This window comes from Bidens hawaiensis, unplaced genomic scaffold (genome assembly GCF_021521415.1).
Source record: "Bidens hawaiensis isolate Kalapana, Puna unplaced genomic scaffold, B.hawaiensis_p1.1 tig00019691_1, whole genome shotgun sequence".
NCBI classification, from domain to species: Eukaryota; Viridiplantae; Streptophyta; class Magnoliopsida; order Asterales; family Asteraceae; genus Bidens; species Bidens hawaiensis.
The window spans coordinates 298,756-324,408 of NW_027492993.1; the positions used below are offsets into that span (position 1 = coordinate 298,756).

Genomic DNA, 25,653 nt, shown 5'->3' on the forward strand with positions numbered 1-25,653 from the left:
GACACCGGGTCCGGGGCCTTACACACAAGGTATGGAAAGTATATATTCAAAATCAAAGGAAATGAAACTCCTATCGGCAGCCGTATCAAATAAAACCAAAGCAGAATGATTATTTACGATAAACGTATCGTTAACCACATTATTGGAGTTTTAAGCTTGGTTAACATTAAGCATGAAGGCACGTCCACGAGCATCTTGGGTTGATTGAGCGGCTTGGTTTGGTGGTGGAGCTTGAATAGCAGGAGCTTGAACTGGTTTCATTGGAACCATGAGTTGAGGAACTTGAGGAGCAACGAGTTGAGGAACTTGGGGTTGATAGGTTTAAATTTGGTAGGATTGAGTGGTGTGAGTAGGTATGATTTTGGATTGATGAGCAAAAGCAAGTCGGGGACAAGTTGTGTAAATAGTTAAAGTCGCCACAATCATTGCAAGCCCTAGGGGTAGCATTGGGTTTAGCAAATGGCAAGACACGAGATTGCGAGTTCGGCGAAACAAACCGTTGTGGAGCAGGTTGTCCACGCGAAGTTTCGTGGTAAGTATTGACGAGGAGACCATAACAGTTGCAGTTGGTGCAAAACGGAATAAGGAGTAACCGGATGATGACGTTGAGAAGTGGTGCACAACGGCTGAGGCCCGATATATGGTTTCTTGATAGGGCATGCTTGTTGGGCTTGAGATTGTGGTGGATTAGATTAGGTTAAAGCATAGTTGCTTTAAATCGCTCCACAATGTTCGTCCTTAAGCGTTATACCCGTTTTAAGGTAAGAGTCATGTTTATGATATTTCAATTCATAAATTAGATTCTAGTTGAGGATATAGCTTAAACCTTGGAAAGTTATAGATACATTTAAGCTTCTTATATATGAATGTATACAAAAACAAACGTTTCTTTATTATTAAGAAACTTCAAGTTTTACATACAAATGCTATTGTCAATTGACTTTCTTCTAAAAAAAGAAACATTAAAAAATTTTTATATAAAAGATAATAATAAATAATTAAACAGAAAAGCATGACAGACATTGTCACACCCCGACCAAGGCGGCTGGACATGTCGGGGTGCAACGCGATTGGACAAATACACAAGACATTATTAAAGTGACATTATTTAATCAACTCATTTATTCCATAAATCAATAAACAACACATCTTGTTCATACAAACAAATTGAATACAAATAAACAAGTATATTGTTCGGTTTACTAATATCCTATTAGTCTTGTTAACATTTTCTCCAAATCCTCGAGTCAACTAGAGTCAAACCTGTAACATTGCATAAAATAAAGTTTGTCAACACAAAGGTTGGTAAGCAATTCATAAGTTTGAGCATATAAGTATATAGTAAGAAAAAGCCACAATCTTGTATACGAAACAATATATAAAAGCAATAACTTGGATAAATAGATATCACTAAATACATTAGCGACACCTAGCTATAAGGGGATGCCAAATAGTCTAGGATTTGATAGTTATCGTTAATGGTATTACGTTAACGACACCTTGTTATAAGGGGTTGCCAAATAGACTAGGATTTTATAGTTATCGTTAATTGTATTACGTTAACGACACCTTGCTATAAGGGGATGCCAAATAGTCTAGTATTTTATAGATCAACCAACCAAAAGCGGTAAACACATAAGCATATAAGCATGTAAGCATAGAACACCAAATTGAGCATTAATTTAAGTAAAGTATACAACAAAGTTTGTGGTTTAAGACTTAAGTATAAATCGTTTAGTCTGAATAAGTATACAATATCACCCCCAAAACGAAAGATGGAAAATAGGGAAACGAAAGTACTCACATTTCAAGTAATAAACTTGATCGGTAAAAAGACGAGTAACCGGAAAGATGTAGTTTAACGAGCAAGGCCTAAACGAAAGAAAAAGTCGTGTATTAGGAAGGGTTGTTTCGGGAAGGCTTTAAAATAAAGGCAAGAAATGTAAACAATCAAAGTTTAAGGTTTGTAAAGTAACTATTTAAGAAATTATAGAAATAACCCTTTAAAAATGTAAGTTTGCTCGAAACCGGGTTAAAGTATCTGACCTTAATATTTACTCAACATATGCTAAGTAATAAGGTGGGTAAAATGCAAGAATGCAAGTTCCTTTGGAATTAAGATACTAAAACGGGTTTTAACGAGTGTTCGGGTTGTTGGTTCGGGTGTTGATAGTTGGTCAAACCCAAAGTCAACTTTCCAAATATGTTATGAGATAACTCAATAAAATCTAATAATACTTAACCAAGTATGTAGTTCTATTGTTTTAGAACTAACAACGTCCGTTAAGCGAGTGTTCGGTTTTGTCGGTCCAACTTTGTTATAAGATCAAGTTGGATTCAACATTTCAAGTACTTAAAATAAATATTTAAAATCAGTTTGTAAAGTATTTTTAAAGGAATATACAAGTCTTGATAGCTAAAAACACATTTGTGTGTCTTAAGCGAGTGAAAATCGGTTTAGTTCGGTTTGGTTCGGTTTCCATCTCACAATAAGTTCATAGATGGTTTCCACATGCCCAAATATCAAATAACTTGTATAATAATTTATAAATTATGAAACTTAAGTTTTATAACCAAAAGGTTAACAATAAAATCTTTAAGCGAAAGTTCGGTTTGGTTAGGTTTCCATCTCAAAATAAGTTCATAGATTGTTTCCATATGCCCAAATATCAAAGAACCTGTATAATAATTTATAAATGATGATACTTGAGTTTTACAACTAAAAAGTTAACAATAAAGTCTTTAAACAAAAGTTCGGTTTTCGGTTCGGATCTTGGTTCGGGTTAAAACCGAGGTAAGATTCTACAAACCCATAACCATGGAACTTATAAAAATGATTTTATAAACTTAGATCTAACATTAAACATGCTTAAACAAGTGTTTAACAAAAACTAGTAAGCAAAGTTCGGTTTACGGTCTAGAGCTATTTACGGTCAAACCGAGGCTAGACTCTTAGATCCCATAACCATGGAACTTGTAAATATGACAAACAAACTAAAATGAGCAGAAGTTAGACATGGTTAGTATGTATAAACAAGTTATTATCAAGAACACAAAGTCCTCCATGAATCCTTGGCTTAGAGGCCTAAAACTTAACCAACCGTAGCCGGATAAGTAACTACCAAAGGTAACAAGGGGTGTATATTATATATATGTTGTACAACCATATTCTAATGTTAGTAAGACTATATAAGTTAATTAGAATGAAGGATTAAACTCAGTTTGACTTTTGGAAGTCAAACCTTCATGAACACATAAATAACAACCTTGAATCTTTGATGTTTGAGAGAGATTTTGGAGATGTAGCAGGGGAGAATGAAGGGAGATGGTGGTGCATATATAGGGTAAGGATATGGGTCAAATATGGGTGTAAATATCAAGTAATTGCATGCAAAATGGATCAAGACAAGACACAAAACAATAAAATTCGGATTGCTGCAGGTCTAAGGCCGCCACGCACGGCCGCCCTTGTTTTCATGGCCGTTGGGCGCGGCGCCCATGAGGGTGGGGTTTGGTCAGCTCGTCTTGCGTGGTTTGTTTTGCGCCCCGGAAGTTCGTTTTTGATGTAATTTGATCGTTTTAAAGGCGTTTTCGAATCCATAAAAGGGGGTTTTCAAATTGAACAAGTGGGAATGATTTAGTAACATAAAATCCAATATTTTATATATTTGAAATGTTCGGGATATAAATCGGGTCGGTTTACATGATAAACGAATACACAAACGAATATAAATATGACCCGAATTTGACGAATGTCATAGACATGTAGTAACTGGAATGGTGACACTGCTAATAGTCGAGTTTTTTTGTCTAAGGAAAGTAATTTGTATAAATGTTAATAAACCGTGGGCCTCGTTTACTTTCTTAAAGAGTTTGATGAGAGTGTTCGAGCCTATTAGGCCAAAGCATGCCACACCAAATATTATACTAACTAAAGTAAGCATTTTTGAATAAAAATGAATTTTGATATAAAAGAAATTGAAGCTTCAAGTAAATTAAAAAAGAAAACACATCAAAAATCATAGTTTTTAGTTAGCACGGATTTTGTATTCATAGCAAACACCTCAAAACGTGCAAAAAAATATATGAAAATACTTGAAACTATATTGTTAAAACTATATTGTTAGCATATTTCATGTACAAGACAAGAGTTATCTCATATATCGACAATATACCAACATACTAGAATTGTATTTTTACGAGATTAACATGTAGTTTTATCTCTATCTTTAAAAAAAATGAACTAAATATCTCTATCTTTATGATGGTAAAAATTTATTCATTTTTTTAAACTAGAATGTTGTTTTAATTCTATCTTCAAGATGATCCAAGTACAAACTTTTTATCCTTACAATGTGGTCTATATCCATCTCAAGAAAAATACGAAACTTAAACCACTTTTGCACAAACATACTTTTTCCCATACCATGAAACCTACTTTGGACAATGAAGACATGAAAGAACAATAAAGGAGCACATTAAAGATGATAATGTTGTACTAGTTTACTACCACTTTAAAATATGAATAATAATAATAACATTTGATAGCACTTAAAGAGCCACTTTTTATGTTACACAACTTCAATCCTCCCCACTATCTCACATTCCACCTCAATATTATTTCCACAAATTCAAATTTCCAAGAGACGAAATCATTAACTAAATATTTTTAACTATCAATTCATAAAGCTTGTTACAAAGGATAACCCAATAACAAAAACAACCTCATACATTTGTGATCACAAAAAGCATTTTATAGCTCAAACTCTCATCTCGTGCTTTTGGAAAAATCACCATTAGAACAGAACCCCGATTGAACTCGAATTTGAAATTAAAGTCTCTCAAATAATCCTTTCTTCTCCATTGCCTAGTTGAACATTAATTTTTTTTGAAAAATGGATTTAATTGGTACGGAGTATATTTATCCTTATTAAAAGTAATAAATATATTAATAATAATAACAATATGACTTCCCTTTTACATATTTCAACATCATATTCATTCATTTCCAATTTTCCATAAAACCACACATTATTTATTACTTATATGACCAAACCCTAATTCCCCAATTCACAAAACACAAATCCGGCATCAAGATTCTTACTTTCCGACTCAAGATCAAGAATCAGAAGTACCCAGATAGATCTTGAATCACTACAGGTTTGAATTCGTTCACTATTAGTTGTTTATGCTTATTGTAATCTTGATCTGAGATCTTGTTCAATTAGCTTGTTTGGATGCTTTATTTCAAGTACCCACTTTGTTTAATCAGTTAAAGGATTCAATTGCTATCTGCAATTGATTGATTGTGTTGCTAATTGAGATTTATGTTTTAGGGGTTGTCTTCAAATTTGGGGGTTTTAGTGTTATTGTGATCTGCAACCTTTGAGAGTACAAGATGCAATCGAGGTCGTATACGAATCTTTTAGAGTTAGCTTCAGGGAATTTCCCTGTAATGGGTCGGGAACGGGAGAGGCGGAAGATGCCACGCGTGATGACGGTTCCCGGGAGTATTACCGAGCTTGATGACGATCAAGCTAGCAGTGTGGCGTCGGATAATCCGTCTTCACTTGCTATGGATCGAATGATTGTTGTGGCGAATCAGCTGCCGTTGAAATGTAAACGGAGAGTTGATAATAAAGGTTGGAATTTTAGTTATGATGAGGACTCGTTGCTCTTGCGGATCAAAGACGGGTTTCCGGACGATATGGAGGTGTTATATGTTGGGTCGTTGACTGTTGACGTTGACCCGATTGAACAGGATGATGTGGCACAAGTGTTGCTGGATAGATTCGGTTGTGTCCCGACTTTCCTCCCGCCTAATTTGATCGAAAAGTATTATGACGGGTTTTGTAAGAAACAGATTTGGCCTCTGTTTCATTACATGTTACCATTTTCGGTTGAGCATGGAGGGAGGTTTGACCGGTCAATGTGGGAGGCTTATGTTGCGGCAAATAAGTTATTCTCTCAAAAGGTTATTGAAGTGATTAACCCTGAAGATGACTTTGTTTGGATACACGATTACCATCTGATGGTGTTGCCTACCTTTTTAAGAAGACGCTTTAACCGTTTAAGAATGGGCTTTTTTCTTCACAGCCCGTTTCCATCTTCCGAGATCTACCGAACACTTCCGGTTCGCGAAGAAATCCTTAAAGCGTTACTGAACTCTGACCTTATCGGTTTCCACACGTTTGATTATGCGCGTCATTTTCTTTCGTGTTGCAGTCGGATGTTTGGTTTGGAGTATCAATCGAAACGAGGGTATATCGGGTTGGATTATTATGGAAGAACGGTTGGGATTAAGATAATGCCAGTTGGAATCCACATGGGTCAAATCGAGTCGGTTATGAAACTTGCTGATATAGAGTGGCGAGTCGAGGAACTTAAACGAGAATTTGATGGGAAAACCGTGTTTCTTGGAGTTGATGACATGGATGTGTTTAAAGCTATAAATTTAAAACTTTTAGCGATGGAACAGCTGTTGAAAACGCATCCATCGTGGCAGGGTCGCGCGGTTCTTGTGCAAATTGCAAATCCCGTCAGGGGTAAAGGTGGAATTTACTTGGATGAAATACAAGCCGAGATACAAGAAAGCTGTAAACGTATCAATAATCAGTTCGGTAAACCTGGGTATCAGCCGATCGTTTACATCGACACCTCTCTCGGAATCAACGAGCGTGTTGCTTATTACAGTATAGCCGAATGCGTTGTCGTGACAGCGGTTCGTGATGGTTTGAATTTAACTCCTTACGAGTATATCGTGTGTCGTGAGGGTGTTTCAGGTTCGGATTCAAACGAGCCTAAAAAGAGTATGTTGGTTGTGTCAGAGTTTATCGGGTGTTCACCGTCTTTAAGCGGTGCGATTCGTGTGAACCCGTGGAACTTCGAAGCGACAGCTGAAGGGATGAATGAGGCTATATCCATGAGTGAGCCTGAGAAGCAATTAAGGCACGAGAAGCATTATCGTTACGTTAGTACGCATAATGTCGGTTATTGGTCTAAAAGCTTCTTGCAAGATATGGAGCGAACATGTGCAAATCATTTTAGGAAAAGATGTTGGGGAATCGGTTTGGGATTCGGGTTTCGGGTCGTGGCGTTAGATCCCAACTTTAGGAAGCTTTCAATTGATAATATTGTTTCGGCTTATATAAAGGCGAAAAACCGGGCGATTTTGTTGGATTATGACGGGACCGTGATGCCTCAGAATTCGATTATTAAGACACCAAGTCGAGAAGTTATTTCAATTCTCAATACGCTTTCAGGTGATAATAATAATAAAGTGTTTATTGTCAGCGGACGAGGTCGAGAAAGTTTAAACAAGGCATTTATACCTTGCAAGAAGCTCGGGATTGCAGCCGAACATGGTTACTTCATGAGGTTTGTTTCCATGTTACTGATAAAGTTGGATTTAATTCGTGATAGGGAAATGGGCGGGTCGGATTGGTTGGGGTGACGGGTCAACATGAGAACTAGGCCTGGAAAACTGGGCTGGCTGGGCAGGTTTGGGTCAAAACGGGTCATTATAGAAAAAAATATAATTTGGTTTGGATCAAAACGGGATTTTTTTTATAAAAAGCTACCCTTTGGTTCGTGTCAGAATCGGCCATTTAAAAATAAACATCATTTTGGTTCGGGTCATTTTTAAAAAGGCATCAGTTTGTTTCATGTCAAAACACGTCACTTTATTAAAAGCATTAATTTGGTTCGGGTCAAAATGGGCCGTTTAAAAAGGCATCAATTTGGTTCGGGTCAAAACGTGTCACTTGGCTTGGGTCAAAACGGGTTGTTTTAAAAAAAGCATCAATTTGGTTAGGGTCAAAACGGGTCATTTTAAGAAAGCATCAATTTGGTTTGGGTCAAAACGGGTCATTTTAAAAAAGCATCAGTTTTTCGTGTCAAAATGTGTCACTTTTAAAAAACATCAATTTGGTTTGGGCCAAAACGGGCCATTTAAAGCATCAATTTGGACACTTTGAAATTAATAAGTTTTAATTAACCCATACATGATTTATTTTTGTTCAGTCAATCACTCCTTGAAAAATAATGTCATGACAAGTAATCAAACAAAACGCGTAATATGTTTCGTGACAGGTGGCCGGGTGACTTGGAATGGGAAACATGCGGTCGCAATCATGATTTTGGATGGATGCAAATGGCTGAGCCCGTGATGAAACTATACACCGAGTCAACCGACGGGTCTTCAATTGAAACCAAGGAAAGTGCATTGGTGTGGCAGTATCGGGACGCTGACCCGGTGTTCGGGTTTGCTCAGGCAAAGGAGATGTTAGACCATCTCGAGAGTGTATTGGCAAACGAACCCGTTGCGGTCAAAAGTGGCCAATATATTGTCGAAGTCAAACCTCAAGAAGCCAGCAAAGGTCTTGTAGCAGAAAAGATATTTAAATCAATGGCTGAAAGCGGGAAGCAGGCTGATTTTGTTCTTTGTATCGGTGACGATAGATCTGATGAAGATATGTTTGAGATTATTGGTAATGCGATTTCAAGAAACTTGCTTTCGGTGAATACTAATGTGTTTGCGTGTACGGTGGGACAGAAGCCGAGTAAAGCCAAATACTATTTGGATGACACGAACGAGGTTATTATGATGCTTGAGAATCTTGCTGAGGCTACAGATTCACCGGTCACATCTGAAGATGATGAAAGTGAGTAGGTCGTGTTTGTGTCTAAACGTGTTTTTTAAACGTATGTTGGTAGACGCACATTATTCTTAAATGGGTCAGGATTTAAGGTTGTTATCAACAGTGGATTTGAGGTGAGTTGGTGTTGGTTCATCTTGTTTGGTCTGCTTTTGTTTGGACATAATCTGTAAATTCATTTGTTTTGAGGAAGCTGGTTGGTTAGTTTTGTAGGTTGTGGTACCTAGGATTTGTGTTTTGTTTCCTAAGATCCAATTGTATATATTCAAGACATAACAATTTGGAACCAACAATTTACAATAGGGGTAACGACCGACCGGTACTGATCCTGAATTTTTCAATCCCGATTTTTGTAAAACTTGGTACCAATACCAAAAATTCTCGGTTCGGTACCATAGACAAAAGTTCGGTAAATATCAGTACCGTAACCAACATGTACGGATCCCGATTTTCTTAATAGTCCAGGTACAAGTATTGATACCGAAGTGTTTGTTTCAGTACCTCTAACCTGCAATCATGGCATGAATTTTAAGTTGTGTAGAATCCAAGCACTTTCATATTTGGGAACATTCAAAGAAACTCTTATGTCCAAAATAACACGACTCAACGAATTCGGTTAAAACACAAGTTAGTTAACCGTCAACAAGCCAGGCAGAGTCTCGGTGTCTAACTATACTCTAGAAAAAAGGACTTAACTTTTCAATAAAGTCTATATTTTAACTTGTTTTCAAACCCGCATCAAGATAGCACAAAACATCTAGCCTCATGAACAAGAAGCAACATTTGGCATTTATATGAATAAACCACTTCAAGATAAGATATTTATAATTTACCACAAAATACCAACAATTGTATCATACACTTACAGGGCTTGGAGCCACGAAACAACCCGTCCGAAACGCATCGCCACTCGTTGGCTCTTTATCAATAAAAACCTCCATAATCTTGTCCATTGCCTCGCGGTTGTTTCTGATATGACTCGATACGCGGTGTCAGAAAGATTTTTTATGGCTGCATCAATGTCTTCAGCAAGCTTTTCAGGCATGGAGTTTCTAGCCATCATTCTCATTATAACAACCGTCCATAAGTGACCATGGACCGAGTTCCGACATGCCAAATGTAACTAACATCTGCAGTTCTGCACAGAATCAGTTAACCAACTCCCTAGCACATATTCACATTTCCACACTTGGGTGTAAACATATATAGCATTATTTTTAGAAAGGGTTAATTTTATTTAAAAAAAAACATTATACTTTTAAATTTTTCATGAAAAACAATCATACACAGTAAAATACACGTACCTGTGAATTTTTATTATATAATCAAAATTTGATAAAGTTGCACGTACTTGTTAACTCTTAAAAATTAAAATAATAAAAATTTGATAGTGTTGGTTCATAAGTAACAAACCAATGAACCATGTTGGTGTGTGCCAAGTTCATTTCGTGCTGTTCCTTTAGGAATTTTCTTTTGAAATGGTGTATTTTAGAAAAAAAAATTAGGATAATGGGGTAGTAAAAAAAAGGAAAATGGTGTATCCACCATTCCCAATGTCGGATTAGGAGAAATTAAAAAATGGAACCCGTCATTCAGAATAGCGGTTTAGCTGGCCTCCTAATTCGCCATTGCCAATAGCGGATTAGAAGTAAACCCACTTAACCCCATTAACAGACGTTAGTTTTAACAAACCAAGTTAACCCAGTTAGTTTTTTAACAGACCAAACTAACCCCTTTAACTTTTGTACCTAACAAATGTTAACTTTGGATACCCCTTTAACTTTTGTATCTCCTTTGATGCACCAGAGTCTCACATGCTGACAAACCATAATAATGAAGTTCAATGCTGCAACGTTATCAAATGCTTCTGCTGCTCTTCAATGAAAGGCTGCCAAAATTTAACATGCATTATTATGGTTTGATTCAAGGTTGCCAAAATTTACAGCCTTTGAACTCCATTGTTATCACATGGTGTACAAACTTTGATTTTTTCAGCATGATCAATCACATCAGTCATTTTTTTCCTGCAAATTTGTTTGATTCAATCAATTTGAGGGGGTTAATGGTTTGTATTTTGTGGTTTGATTCAACTAGTTCAAACATCAGCTGATGAAGAAGACGATGACAATTAATAAAAAAAATGTTACTAAGCCGCCATTAACAATAGCGGCTTAGGTTATAAAAATCAAATTGTTCCTTTGGAGTCCCATTACCTAAAAGCCCTCACTATTGGTTGGCGGGTCCTTTAGTTGAATGTGTTTACGGATTCAACTAAAACCTATTCGAAACTGTTTAGAGTAAACTCAAACTAGCAAATTTCTTGTTAGGTTCATGTCATGTAAACTCGCACCCTTCTCACCCATACTACTGAGAGAACCGTTTAATTATATTTTGATAGACTTGATTAGGACTAGGTTGCTCTTAAAAGCTAGAGCTGTTTTCTTCTACCAGGACCAGGTTTCACATATCCAAGGCAGTTATGTGAATATTAGAGAACCCTTTTTTTTATAAAAAAAGAATCACATTAAAACCTCGTACAATAATAACACCTTAATTTGTCCACTCAAGTTTTTCAAAAAAAAAAAAAAAGCTATAAATCCAATGACATATCTTAAGATTTCCTAGAAACAACAGTATTTTCCGTTATAGAAGACCCAAGATGCAACATAAGAGAATAAACAGGACTAAACTCCTTATCACCCCTTGCCCTTACATTCACAGCATAGTCATCAAGAGTCACTTTAATACCCTTCCATATCTGATCCTCCCCTTGCGAATCCAGCCACAGCGAATACTGCAACGGACTGAACTTATTCCTCTGCATCGGCGACTGCAACTCATCCGGCGCCCGAGAATAAAGATGATGAAGTACGACACTCAATGGCAAATCTTGAAGCAACGGTGAGCCACCAAGCTGTGCCGTTTCAAGAAATATAACAGGCCTAAACGCCCGAAGCGCCCGATACGGCGCACCAAGTTGCTCAACTGGGAACAAGTTCTGGCCCACGCCTAGTTCCAGCTCGGCCATGTCCCGAGCCATTCTGAGCTTGCCCGATTCGGATAACGGTCGGACTAGAGAGGCGTGTCGGATGAAGAATATTAAGACCCGTGAAGCCATGGTTCGGACGAGTCGGGTGCAAATGGTTTCAGTCCCGATTGAGATGACTTTGGCGGATGATGGTAATAGTTTTGATAAGAACTCGGTGCGGAAATGGGAAATGTGTTTTTGTAATTCTTCCATGTAAGGTGACGAGTTGTTGTCGGTTGAGGCAAAGTTTTGGGTGTGGATTTGAAGGATGCATGACTCGAGGCGTTCGAGCATGGATTGGAATAAGGGTGTGACGGATTCACAGGCGACTTCGTATATGGTGTTGAGTGACGGGGATAATATGTCGGAAGCGATTGGCGGGAGGCCTTTTGTCATGGTGGATATGGAACCGTGGATGTCTTGTAAGTGTTGGCAGAGTGTGAAGTTTTTGAGTTGGGCTGGCGTAGCTTGGCCGGATATTTGACGGGCTTCTGGGCCCGTTGAGATCTGCAAATCAAAAGTTTGATTATGATTAGTTGATCCTTACAAACTTCTGGCAAAAGAAACAAAAAAGTGCCTGCAGGTTGGCCCAACCCGTTACCCAGCCTGCCTACTTTGCCACTACTGATATTTATATTTTTGGCATTTAACTCCCAACTAATGAGCATGTTTTCATTTTTTTTCTCTAAATAAATATTTTGTTACCCTAATACTTCATTTGTAATTAAATGTGATTTTCATATAAAAAATAGCAAATAAAAAGTAGGTCTTGTTAGTTATCAATTATGATGTTAAAAGACACACATTTAACACTAAAATGTCAAATACAGACTCCGCTTAGAAGACATTTGTAAATGAACCGAACAAACACAAACGAAGCACGTTTGCTTGTTTAACTTAGAACAAACAAATAATCGAACACGAACAATTAAACTAACAGCGTTTTCTAGTTCATGTCCGTTCAATGTGTTTGCGTTCGTTTATGTTCGTTCATTACTTGTATAAACGAGCGTGAACGAAGTAACATAACTGAACATAGATGAAAGAACGTAACTATGGTAATTAAAAGTAGTTCTGTACAACAGTGTGCTGGGCCTAACAAGTTACTGAAACTAGATTAATCATTATGGGCCTAAAAATCAAGAAACATAAATGAACGAACGTAAACAAATGTAAACTAACGAACACAAACAAATTTAAATAAATGAACGTTCAAGAACATATATGAACGAACAATACATGCATTCATGTTCTTTCGTTTAACTGAACGAATGAAAAATGTTATTCGTGTTTGTTCATTTAACATAACCAAACTTCCTGCCGAACAGTTTAATGAACATTTGGTTCGTTTACAGACTTACTTTTTAGTGTGTGTGAGAATGTTATTTAAATCATACAAACAATGGCTAGAAAACATTAACTTATTCTACATTTTACAACAAAAAAAAAGTTTATAAACGAGTAACTAAAAATGACAATTCGAAGTGTTTATATTCTGAATTATTATACTAAAGAACATATTTGTACCTGGTACTCAGCTCGTTGAGCAAGCAAAAGCAGGACTTTGCTGATCTCACGCAGGACAAGAAGAGTCAACCGTGCATCCAACTGAACTGCTTCAATCTCTTCTTGAATACGCGATATAATTCTGGAGATATGTTCTTTAGAGGGAACACTACCACGGTTTGACATTGGGAACACACTATTAACAAGATCAGATAACCGACTCAAGCATAGGGTCAAGAAAGCTGTCTGAAACACTTCAATGGCACCAACCATTTGATCTCTCCCTTCTACTGTTATAGCAGGTAAAACCCCTTTAACGTCCGTGTCGCGTGAAATTCTTTCAACAAGAGTTTCAATCATAGACAAGAGTTTTGGATAGCCGATGGTAAATATCTCTTTAACAAAGCTTGATGCTGTGAAAGTAGATTTCATTTGGTTTGCAAATGATTTGACAATTGCTTCCCAAACACGAGCGGTTAAGATAGGGTCACCATCCTAGATAGAAATAATAACAATTGTATACAGTTATACCCTTGTGTAAATGATTTGAACAAGAACTTAAAAGAGTCGTGGATAGTTGGTCATAGAAAAATGAAAAGAAGCTTACAAAAGCCAATTCCTTGAAATAATAGCATTTCTTCACATGTGCTAGAAATGAAGCATATTTTATTACTTTTGTTAGGTTTAAAACTATGTACTCCAAAAAACATTGTTTTTCATCAGATTCACATAGGACATATTGCATTTCAGATTAAGGGTAAAACATGATCCACAATAAAGACTCGATTGACAAAACTGGCTTCATCAAAAGCAATTGCTAATAACAAACTTTCATCGAAAGCAATTAATATCAAACCTAACTAAAATCTACTCATCAAAAAAACAGTGCCAGCAAGAATGAAAGAAACAACTCACCTGCATGACCTCATCAAGCAGCAACACATGCGTAAACGGATCCCGTTTCTTCGACAGCACCCGCTGCAAATGCCAAACCGCCACCACAACCGAATGCAGCTGATCCATACAACTCCCCATCCTCTGCCACAACGCCTCCTTCGCCTTCCCTCCACTCCCAATCTGCGGCGTCCCGCTCCTCTGTATCCCCCCGGGACCCCCAAACCCCCCGCCACCGGACGCCGATATCGCCTTCATATCCAACGCCACGCTCACACTCTTGACCCCTATATTCTTATACTTATTAATCAACCCATCAACCGTCGCCCGCAGCTCCCCTAAATTATAAAACACCTGTAACCCCGTACCGACCTCCGCCTGATTAAAGCCTTGGAGCCCGCGCTCCAAGGCCTTCATTCCTTCGGTTCGCAGCCTCTGGCCCGCTTCAAACACGAGCTTCAACTCCTCGTCAACCGACACGACTCCGGACAGATCATTTTCGGTGCACAGGCGCAGAATCTCGCTGTGTAGCTGAGCGGCTTTGGATAGATCGAGCTTCTGAGGCTCGGGCTCGGCCATGACGTGGCGAAGCTTGTTGGAGAGGCGGAGCAGGCGGACCGTGGACTGGATTAAATGAAGGGTGAGGTGAAGGTTAGAGAGCTGAATGGTTTTGGATCGGATCTGGCGGTTGGGGTCTGCGATCTCGGATCTGATCCTGTGGACGGAGGACTGGAGGGTGGAGACGGCGGAGCGGATGGCGGAGAGGGAGGCGTCGGCGTCTCTGACGGAGGAGAGCTGGGAGAGGAGGTCGTCGTGGCGGGAGAGGACCTCGGAGCGGAGCTGCTTATGGAGGAGGCGGATGCCGTCCTGGATCTTCTCAGCGCGGGAGGCGGCGGTGCCGGAGGAGAGGGCGTCGGCGGAGAAGTGGGTGGAGTTGAAGTCCGGGGAGAGGAATTTGGAGAAGATGGGGTCGGAGGAGAAGGAGTCTAGGAGGCGTTGGACCGCCGGAGATGATAACATTGTTGGTGGGGCTGATATTATTATTATTATTATTATTATTATTATTGTTGTTGCCGGAGAGGTTTTCAATTCATTTTGTGTAAACTGTAATCTTGGTTAGGAATTGCAACGAAGAGAATAAATGGGGGCGATTTTGTGTTTTGTGAACAGCTTCAGAGTTAGGCCACGTAACTGGATCTTTGGTTGGTAATTTGATTTGTCTCCTAAACCTTTGATTTGTGAACACGTATGCGGGATGCCACCTGGAATCTGGATGGTATATATGTATTTGGTGATGATAAAACATACCGTAAATGGTGTAAGTATATCGCCTTAATGTGGCAGGCCAAAATGGTATATTTCAAGTTGATTATAAATTTTTGTATTGATGGTATAGTTATTTTTATAAAACAAGGCAGTTTGAACTAAAAATAACCTGAAAATTAAAACTTCGGTATTTAGATTATTGAAACGGTTTAGTTACGGGTTTTCAGTTTTGGTCTTTGTCATTTGAGATTGAAAAATTTTAGATCGAAAAAAAAGTTGGCAGAATATACGTTAATAATTATGTTAATTGTTAACTACTAGACTATTATATGCATTTGAGCAAAAGTATTGAGTTATATATTTATTAAATTGTTTAAAACAAAAAAACATAAAAATAAAAATCTAGAAATTTGGTTTGGTTTCTTCGGTTTTTATACATGCAAAACCAAAACCAAACCCTTAGTTTGGTTACAAAAACATAAAATCAAACCGTTGGTTTTTGTTGGTTTGATTTTTCGGTTTTTTGCACACCCATATTAAATGGTACTTTGATGTCGGTTACACTCATTATGGTACCCCAGTTGGCAAATCCAAACATTTCGACACTCTGGTTAGTAAATCCGAGCGTTATGCATCAAGTTGACACGATGAAATTTGGTATTTGTAATGTTCGTTACGGTATCCGAACTAAAACAAAAAAAATTGCATAATTAAAGACAAAAAGGACATTAAAATAATTAAAAATACCTTTGCAGCGCGTGACTCTGATATTTATCTTATATTATTATAATTTGTAATTGCAAAATAATGAAATATAAAACAAATACTACACATAGGATGACTAAACTTTGGTAGCAAGTACGCTTACGAGTTACGATTTGTATTTAAATCGAGTCTCTAAAAACACATTGTATATCTACTTTAAAACGAAAGCATAGTCTTTCATGAATCATGATACAATAGTTTGGAAGGTGTCTCCAAACTAAACGACTATCATTTTTAACGATAACTAGAACTAGTTGTTGGGTGACATTAAAAGGCTTATCAATCGTACACAACAATCCAACTCCCCCGGCTAGTTAGAAAAAAAGAAAAAGAAAATACGAACCTAACATGAGTGAATAAACCTTCCCACCACCTACTAGTTAGAAAAAGAAGGAAAATACCTGTGGTAAAAAGGTGAAAATCCAATTCTTTTCATTCGACTGAAACAGGATCGATCAGTTGAGGGTGAGTAGTATCTCGATACCGATTTCATTTTACCTCACAAACAGTCATATGGTTTATTCTCGCTTTCATGTTTTCTATTCAATCAAATCATTAGTAAATTTCTTTTTCAAATTGTTGACTTTATTTTAGGGTTTTATTGTTGATTTTATACTCCAGATGTATTTTGACGCCAGTAGTTGATTTATAATTATAATAATGTTGGACTAATACATAATAATAATAATAATAATAATAATAATAATTATAATATTGCATTTCAGGAATGAAGCAGCTTACAGTTGTATGCTAACTGCTTGGATTGATCAACCAACACACTCGGCTTCCAACTGGTGTTTTATTTGTCTGTTTTCAGATACTTGCCAGGTTTGTTACTAGCAAAATATGACTAATACAGATTGCATGAAAACTTTTGCTCACGGTTTATGCATCCGGGATAGTTACAGTGTAGATAAATTAGACTTCAGTTCTCTCTTTTAATGTGGTAACCGGACACAGAATTTCTGCGGTTGTCTAGCATTCTGTTATGTGCAGCTTTTAAAAGCATACACCACACAGGTTATAATGTTTAGTATATGTGCCACCATCTACAACCTCTTCTGCTAAGGTTCAAAATTTGCAACTTGAGTGTTTTCCCACATGTGCTGACAATTTGATATTGTTATGGCATACGTTATCAGCAGTTTGATTGTTGTGTCACATATGTTATTGATATCATCATCTTACTGATATCAATCTCAATGACAAAGTATGTTGTTGGTACTACTAATACCAATTTTCAAAGTTGAAATCCGTTGATGTTATTAATATCTATCTCAAAGATGACATTGTTGTTGGCCCTGCTCCTGCTTTTATCCATTTGCAGAATAGAAAAACAATAGACGAATAAGAAAAACTCAACCGACACTTCATAGGTCTCCTATTTAACATACTCAAACTCGAATCTCTACTTTCTAGGCATTCAAATAATTAAACTAAACTTGCAACACAGTTTAAATAATCTAACCTACTAACCAGTAAACATACTAATATAAATAAAAGAATAAAACAAAAAAAAACTTTCACCTAGCCCTGTTTCAATAATTTATTATCTTGTAGCTCATTGTTTGTCGTTGTAAAAGTGGCTACTTGTGTAACTGAATCAGTTACAACGGAGGAGAAGTCTCAATATATGCATGAAACAAACCCTAGAGAAACCTATCTTGGGCCTACAGGCCATATACTGATAAACCCTAATTATAAACCAATAATAACTATAACAGTCATTATTAACGTTGATGGTTTTCTTTCTACATTTGCATCCATGTTTAGTGTGCTTTTGCTATCATTCAAAGTGTGTACTGTGTGCCTAACAAATGCCAGTAACTTTCTAAATATTATAATTCCTAAACAACAATATAGGAAAACAAGAAATAATAAAGTGGACTCCTTTATTCAGCTATTATCTATATTTAAGACTTTATGATGAGAAATAAACAATTTCACAAATTGACAACAGGTGAAGAATTTGTTAACTAACATACATCATCAAAATGGCCCCTGCAAAAAAAGGCAAAGCTAAAGCCAAGTCAGCAGAGGCACCACCAACAGCACCTTCTAGTACCAAATTTCCCGCATGCATGCGTTTCATTCCTCCATCGTCCGTTGCTGTCACCATACACGCAAAGCCTGGTTCTAAAGTTGCCATCATCACAGGTCTTTTATTTTATTTCTAGCAAACTATATTTCCTTGCTATATTTCTAACTAACTGTTGTAAAATTAGATTTGGATGACGAGGCTGTAGGAGTACAAATAGATGCACCAGCTAAAGATGGAGAAGCTAATGCTGTACTTCTTGATTACATGAGCTCGGTAAGCCTAAGATTGGATGGTCTTTTTATGTTGTAAATAATTAACTTTATACATTAATGATTCCATAGTATTATCAAAAGACGTTTTTCTTGGAACCGTATAAGTTTGTAATTTCTTTGCCACATCTTGAAAGCTGCTTTTGGATATATGATGCGCAATATTTATGTTTTCTTTGTTTTTTCTTTTTCTTAAGTGTTTCTTTATATTCATTATTTAATTTTGTTATTGGATATAGGTTATAGGGGTGAAAAAGAGGCAGGTTTCATTAGGAGCTGGCTCAAAATCAAGGGACAAGGTTTTAATAGTTGAAGGGGTATCACTAGAAGCCGTGTACAATGCTCTCGATAGGGTATTACATAATCCTTGATGCGGTAAAGCGACCCAAGGTTTGTATACTTATGCTTGCAAACTTCTTGAATTATGAATGTCAACAAATTTCCCATTTGGAATGACGGTCAACGTCATGCCCAAACATTTATGTGTTGAATAGCTTAGGGTCGGCTGCCTCATGTAGTTTTATGCATTTTTACGACTTTCAACCTTCATTCAACCCGTTTTTTTAGTTGAATATTAACCCCTTTGATCCGTTAGGTATGAAATATAACCCAAATCAACTTATTTATAGACAAATTAACTATAATATCGTTTACTTTTTTTTACTCCGTAGATTCCATACATGGTATGCAATTGGGATTGTGCAATGCAAGGTTGTCTTGATTTAGAGAATAAGTTGGGGAGGCAGTGCATCGTCTATGTCGAGAGAGAGATCGACATGTGGTTATGGCTTTCGATCTTAAGGTTTGGTACTTGTTTCATATGAGTGGTGGGGAATTTGTGTATTGACAGTTTGTTAATTATATATGATGGGTTTTATATTTATTATAGAGTTGAAGTTGCAAGTTAAAAGTTGTGATTCCTTATATTTGTGGTTCATAAAAGCTGGGATGTTTAGACTAACAAAAACTGGCCTGTAAAGTTTGCCTTCTATTAGACCACCCGTAGTGGAGGCGGTATCCCAAGCGTTTTCCTCCATAACGCCGGGAAACACCGCCCCCTTAGGTGTTATGGGGGTGGCGTTATGGGGAAGCGTTTTCTGCATAACGTGTTTTCTACATGACTTTGTGTGTGGGGAGAGGAGAGAGAGGGGTAAATGTAATTATTGTAGGAGAGTTATGGCGTTTTGCCCATTACAACCCTTTTTGCAAAACTCTCAATTGATGACGGGGATGCCACATGACGCATAACGCCTAAGGGTGAGACATTTTGACTACATATATTACGAAGAAATGCAATACTGGAATAGTTGAGTGTAGGTTCGAATTATTTGTCAAATATAATTAAATTTTTGGGACATAGATGTGACCCGTATAACCTATTTATATAAATAATTTGAAGGTTTAGTGGAGCAAAATGCATATAACTAATCCATGATGCTATACAGGAACACCCTTTTTAGAGGTGTTTAGCGAATGCACCCCATTCTTTTGTCACATCAGTCGTTACTAGACGGGTTCCTGCGTGATGCGGCAAGAAACAAAATTTATAATAATCATGTAACAATTGTGGATATTCAAGGTTCGTTTGAAACCTTGAAAACGTTTGAACCAATCATCACTTTTGGTCAGCCGGTTTCCGAATGTTCAAACCATAGCAAAGGGTTTGGTTTATGGTTTATACAGAAAATTAATTATATAAAACAGGATCAGACGGTAAATTTATTATTGAAGTTCAACAAGTGAAACCAAACCATTAGTAACGATTCAGTTTAAAGTTTCAACGGTTAAGTTTTGGTTCTCAATAACAAAAATCGAACCAACGGTTTGGCTCACGGTATAATTTAGAAACCATTAAAACCAAAATGTGAATACCCATACGTAACATGTTAATTTTTTTTATTTGAAAAATTATAGCAAAATCATATTCAAATTAAAGACAATAAAATGCTCATTTTTATGGTGCAATTTTTTATAAAAATATTAACGTATGAAAAAGTTGTGGCCGTTAGAAAATCGTTGGTGATAAGTTACTTACAACTAAAATTGAAAAGGAATATATGAGTTAAGATAAATGTCCAAAGTATAGTAACTATTTCTTAAATTTACAAAAGTTGAGTAAAGTTGAGAGGACTATGTTGTAATTATTTCAAGACATATTTTTTAATGAACAAGTTTGTCCCTATATTGGATGCTATATAAGATGTACATTAGCCATTAAAAATTGTAAATTACTTAAAAATGAGGTATCTTAATTTGCCCATATCTTATCTACATATTCTAATAAAATACTACCATTCTTGCCATTTGTCAATCCCATAGCCCTCCTCACTCTCTTCTCAATCAATTTCAGTATATGATCCTTGTCTTTTAAGTCATTTCAATATTTGAATTCAAGTTTATTTTTATTAAATGTAATCTTAACCGATTTATTTATATACCATGGTGTTTAACATTAAATCATTGAAATTGAATATTATAATTATAATTCATATGTATAATAATTTACTATATGAATCATCTTTCATTTATTTATGTGACTTTTTTGTGTAGTATAAAGGGTTTAACAATAAGATCAATATTTCATTTTCAATATTTTCATCTATAACTTAGACTAAAATTCTTCACAAACATATATTTTATGACTTGGTTTTTACTTTTTTGTACATTTAAATATTTATAATTTAATATGCCTTATAACATAAATTATTTAATTTAAAGCATTCAAACTTTTAAACAAAAAAAATTGTTTCAATTTCATTCCATTATTTTCGCTTTCAAAAAAGCATTTTGGATGTTGAAACCTAGAACATTGTTTTTCATTAGTTATTTACATAATTTCAATCTTATATTAATTTTTTAATTTTTTTATACAAATACAATAAACTGGGGATATGTTATTGTTACATGTTTTTATGGTTTATATTAAAAAAATAATAAAGCTCCACACAAAACTTTTTGAAAAAAATTATAGTTATAATATTTATTATTAAAATATGTTATAAAAATTTATTAAGATTCACACCTTAATTATAATGTAACTTAATAGAAATATTTATTACTTTTATTTTTATTATTTGTAACTTAATCATGCTTCTCATTACATTTCAATGATATTCTATTTTCACATTAACTTTAAATAAATAATAGTTAACCGTTAAACATCATTTAATATGCTTCCATAAAATCTGAAATATTTGCTTCTTTTTTTCCTATAAGTTGTTAGTACACACACAAACACATACACACACATATATATAATACCGATTAATTAAATATCCCAACAACGTCCCATAATATTAACTAATAACATAGGACTAGTATTCGAAATTTAAACATTCCATATTCAATACTTTCAGCTAGGGGTGTTCTTCGAGTTTCGGGTTTTTCAGGTTTGGTTCTTCAGGTTTCAAAATTTTAAATCCAAGCACGAAACCCAACCCAAGTCTCTCACGGTTTCTTCGAGTTCAGGTAATTCGTGTTCGGGTTTTTTCGGGTTGGGTTAATCGGGGTTGGTTTGAGTATTTTAGGGGAAAAAACTACAATGCTAAATTTAACATATTTTTCTTTTCTTGTAATGTATATAAACCAATAACAAAACAAAATAAACCAATAAAACATCCTAAAAAGAGTAAAATTTAACAAAGTTCAACCTTAATAAACAACACCGACGTAATCGTATTCAGTGTGCCATGATAGGGTGTTAACTTATAGTTGTTTTTAGTCATAAACTAAAACATTAAATCGATTCATATTATATGGAATGAAAACAATTGATTTGGACTAAATTCTGATAACGTCAGCGGCTAAGGCTTAGCCTTTACTACCTAAAAATATATATAATTTTAAAATTAAAGTTTATTCGGGTTGACCCAAAACCTAGAATTCAGACCCAAGAACCAACCCGAATTACTTTGATTCGGGTTATTATTTTCTTGGGTTCGGGTTTCTCGGGTCGAGTTAGTTTGGGTTCGGGTACAAGTTTTCTTAGGTTGGGTTTCAGGTTCCGGGTAAAAGTGACAACCTACTTTCAACTATTATAAATAAGAATCACTACATTCACTTTATACAACTTTAAATCTTTTAATTTCAGATAACTCAGAATAATCACTGTTATTTGAACATGGTTTTAAGGTTAGTATGTCTTTGTCATTTTCTTATAAATTACATTCATATGAAATGAAACAAATAATTTTCAGTTTTATATGTTGCTTGATTATACAATTGTTAATTGTAAAATGTAAATTTATTATAAAAATTGTCATACATAGAATATTAATTACAACAAATTTATCATGATCAATCAATTTTAAATTTTAAAGATTTTAAAGATGATTATATCATCAAAGTTTATGTAATATGGTTTTTAGGATAGTCATGTTTTTTTGAATAAACATGAGCAGATGTTCTCAAATGACATCATATTAATCGATTAAAATGTATGATATTTCATGTACATGAGTAATTTTTTATTAGTTTCAAGGATATATTATCATTTATCTATGGTTGGAATATACTTAAATAACCTTTTTTTGTCACACGAACAACAATACGTGGCTATATCAAGATTTATTAGCATACCTATATGTTACCTTATCAAGAGTTATAAGCAGACATGGACTAAAGATTTTGATTTTTGATAAACAATGTATACCTACTAATACAATCACAAATGTAGTGTACAAGGAAATTTTTACTTATTTATAACATATTTGTGTATTCTTAGTTATGCTAGTTTAATGTAAATTGTAATTGAATTAACAATATATGATCATTTTGTTAACCATATTTTACTTAATGGTTAAAGTTTGAAATTTCCATTAATTACCTGTGTATTACACGAGCCTCAAACTAGCGTATTATATATAGATATAGATATAGATATATGCTATACAAGCATATAGATCTGATATACAGTTATATAACCATGGCATACTTGTGTATAGTTCATGAATACACTTAGATATATGGTCGTGCATTCGTACACAAGTGCATGCCTCTTGTAAACGTGTGTAGGCTTGATATGTGGTCGTGTCGTTCTTAATGATCTTTGAGGTATAAGGATCACCTTGAATTACGTAGATAATGAGAAATGATGATGTGAAATTAGAGTACGTAACACAAAAATATTGTAATCAAACTAAACGGGAAGAAATGGAAAGATCAATGGTTCGTTTCGGACCACCAAAACTAAAAATTGGGTTGTTATCTTTAACCAAAGATACAAATTCATCACTACCCAATGCGTTGTGATTGAGCTAGCGTAGATGAATCAACTTTAACTTAAAATCCATTGAAAAAATTAACAAATATAATCTTTATTCGTAAGCTCACTACCCAATTTTCAATCATTGAATTGATTACATTGAGTGAAAAGAAAAAACAGAAAACATAACCTGCCTACCACAGTTTTAGGAAAAAGAAACTACCGAAACAAATAAACAAAATAAGAGTCAAGTTATTCTACAAAGGGGAATAAAAATGAGAATGATAAGAAGAATTTGTAACCACGCAAAAAAACCCCTAAAAAAATAAATAAATAAACGAAAAAGGTAAAAACCCAAAAATGTTTTCACCGTCTTTCCCGTTCTCATAAAAACCAATGGTAATTGAAAAAAGTCGTGTCTTTTTGTTTAACATTGTGTTTTGTGTTTATTTTCGTCATTGATTGTGTCTTTTTTTCCTTTACATTGTGTTATATTACCCAACATTGTGCTATATTTTATTCGGTATTGTGCTATATTTTGCGATCTATTGTGTCTTTTTTAGTTATAATTGTGTCTTTTGTTCATTTTTTTCGTTGTGTCTTTGATCTCGGCATTGTGTCTACTCGTCAATTTTTATTTATCTTTTTGTATTTTTTTTAACGGGGATGACGGCGGAAACATTTTAGTATTTTATTTTTTTTTCGTTTTTTATTTATACTTTGAGTTATGATTTTTTTATTATTGATTTGAATTTATTTTTAAGGGTACTTTATGTGGTCACAAATCCATCTCACACTTCTCAATTTTGTCTTCCTTTGTATTTTAACTTTGCCCACAAAATAAACATAATTAGAAGAAAAATGAAACTAAATAAAAATAAATGCAGATGAAACGAGCTGAACAAACATGAACATGAGCATGCTTATGTTCATTCATGAACCTTAAAATGAATGCGAACACTTAATCCGACGAATATTTGTGCTCATGTTCGTTCGTTTACAAAACAAGCATGTTCCTGTTCGTTTATTTTCGTTTGTTTACAGTCTAAGCGAATAGTTCACATTAGGGATGAGATCGGGACTATACCGGTACCGGTCCCGAAAATCGCGAATTTGTGGTACCGGTACTGAAATATTCGGTTCGGTACGGGACCGGGATTAAAGGTAAAAATTCGGGAAATACCAGTACCGGTACTGAAACTCAAAACTTTGGTACCGATTCGGTACCGGTGCCGGTTCGGTACCGATACCAACCGGTACCAGTACCGATTTTGCTCATCCCTAGTTCACGTACATTAATGAACAAACAAAACATGTGTTTATGTTCGTTCGCTTAGTTAAATAAACACAAATTTTTAGTTCATGTTCACTCGTTTGTTTAATGTAGGACATGGGTTCCATTTTATTAAAAAGTAATAATAATAAAATATTTATAACGAAGGGAAATACCATACTGCACTACCATATACGTACAATACCGAATGGGGAAAATATAATTTACAATTGATATAAAATTATAAATATAAAGCTTCAAGCTGATGTCTTTTGTGAAAACTTCAACAGAACTATTGACTCGAGTCGTCCACTCGTTTAGTAACTTCATCTTCGTCTTTGTTTTCCTTCTTGTGTGTAACATTCATCTATTTTCAAAAGGAGTCTGACATTATGGCTATAGATTTTTGTTCTTGACTCAACTTCGCTGACTCAACTTCGCTGACTGCAACAAAAACAAAAAATGAACAAAAACATAAATTGAACAAAAAAAATATGTTGAGTGTTGGTTGAGACATAAATTCAATATGTTTCCCTTAAAACAGATTTCGGGTCTTTACTAAAGTGTGTCTGTCTCCCAGGGTAAAACAACTGGAATAGTATGCGTACTGCCAGACAACCCCGACCATGAAGGTGCGCGAGCCACACTTTCGGCAAGGGCACTTTTTTTTCTTGGGCAAACAAGTTTTATATGTATTTAAACAAATAATTCTTATGTATTATAATTGAATTTTAATCCCTCTTAAACTTAT

General features: G+C 35.3%; 2 protein-coding genes and 1 pseudogene across 6 annotated transcripts; 2 read left to right on the forward strand and 1 right to left on the reverse strand.

Moving 5' to 3' along the window:
- Nucleotides 1-5,011: 5,011 nt before the first annotated feature.
- LOC143559069 (putative alpha,alpha-trehalose-phosphate synthase [UDP-forming] 7) lies at nucleotides 5,012-8,899 on the forward strand. 2 transcript variants are annotated; one of them, XM_077047770.1, is made up of 3 exons: nucleotides 5,012-5,160; nucleotides 5,337-7,377; nucleotides 8,092-8,899. In XM_077047770.1, exons 2-3 carry the CDS (start codon nucleotides 5,399-5,401, stop codon nucleotides 8,669-8,671), a joined length of 2,559 nt encoding a protein of 852 aa, XP_076903885.1. In that variant the 5' UTR covers nucleotides 5,012-5,160; nucleotides 5,337-5,398; the 3' UTR covers nucleotides 8,672-8,899. The 2 variants fall into 2 exon arrangements, with proteins under 2 accessions (XP_076903885.1, XP_076903884.1); XM_077047769.1 differs by having other exon boundaries at nucleotides 5,031-5,160; nucleotides 5,365-7,377.
- Nucleotides 8,900-11,129: 2,230 nt separating this feature from the next.
- LOC143559071 (conserved oligomeric Golgi complex subunit 5 pseudogene) lies at nucleotides 11,130-15,105 on the reverse strand (annotated as a pseudogene). Its single transcript, XR_013139866.1, has 3 exons — nucleotides 14,107-15,105; nucleotides 13,213-13,686; nucleotides 11,130-12,192 (listed from the first exon to the last, which is right to left on the reverse strand). The product of XR_013139866.1 is annotated as a conserved oligomeric Golgi complex subunit 5 pseudogene (transcript).
- A 1,373-nt stretch (nucleotides 15,106-16,478) lies between these two features.
- On the forward strand, nucleotides 16,479-19,413 carry LOC143559063 (uncharacterized). 3 transcript variants are annotated; one of them, XM_077047764.1, is made up of 6 exons: nucleotides 16,479-16,581; nucleotides 16,842-16,944; nucleotides 18,077-18,273; nucleotides 18,342-18,430; nucleotides 18,666-18,816; nucleotides 19,098-19,413. In XM_077047764.1, the coding sequence occupies exons 3-5, from the start codon at nucleotides 18,111-18,113 to the stop codon at nucleotides 18,795-18,797; spliced, it is 384 nt and encodes a 127-aa protein (XP_076903879.1). In that variant the 5' UTR covers nucleotides 16,479-16,581; nucleotides 16,842-16,944; nucleotides 18,077-18,110; the 3' UTR covers nucleotides 18,798-18,816; nucleotides 19,098-19,413. The 3 variants fall into 3 exon arrangements, with proteins under 3 accessions (XP_076903879.1, XP_076903878.1, XP_076903880.1); XM_077047763.1 differs by having other exon boundaries at nucleotides 16,499-16,632; XM_077047765.1 differs by lacking the exons at nucleotides 16,479-16,581; nucleotides 16,842-16,944 and having other exon boundaries at nucleotides 17,502-18,273.
- The last annotated feature ends 6,240 nt before the right edge of the window (nucleotides 19,414-25,653 follow it).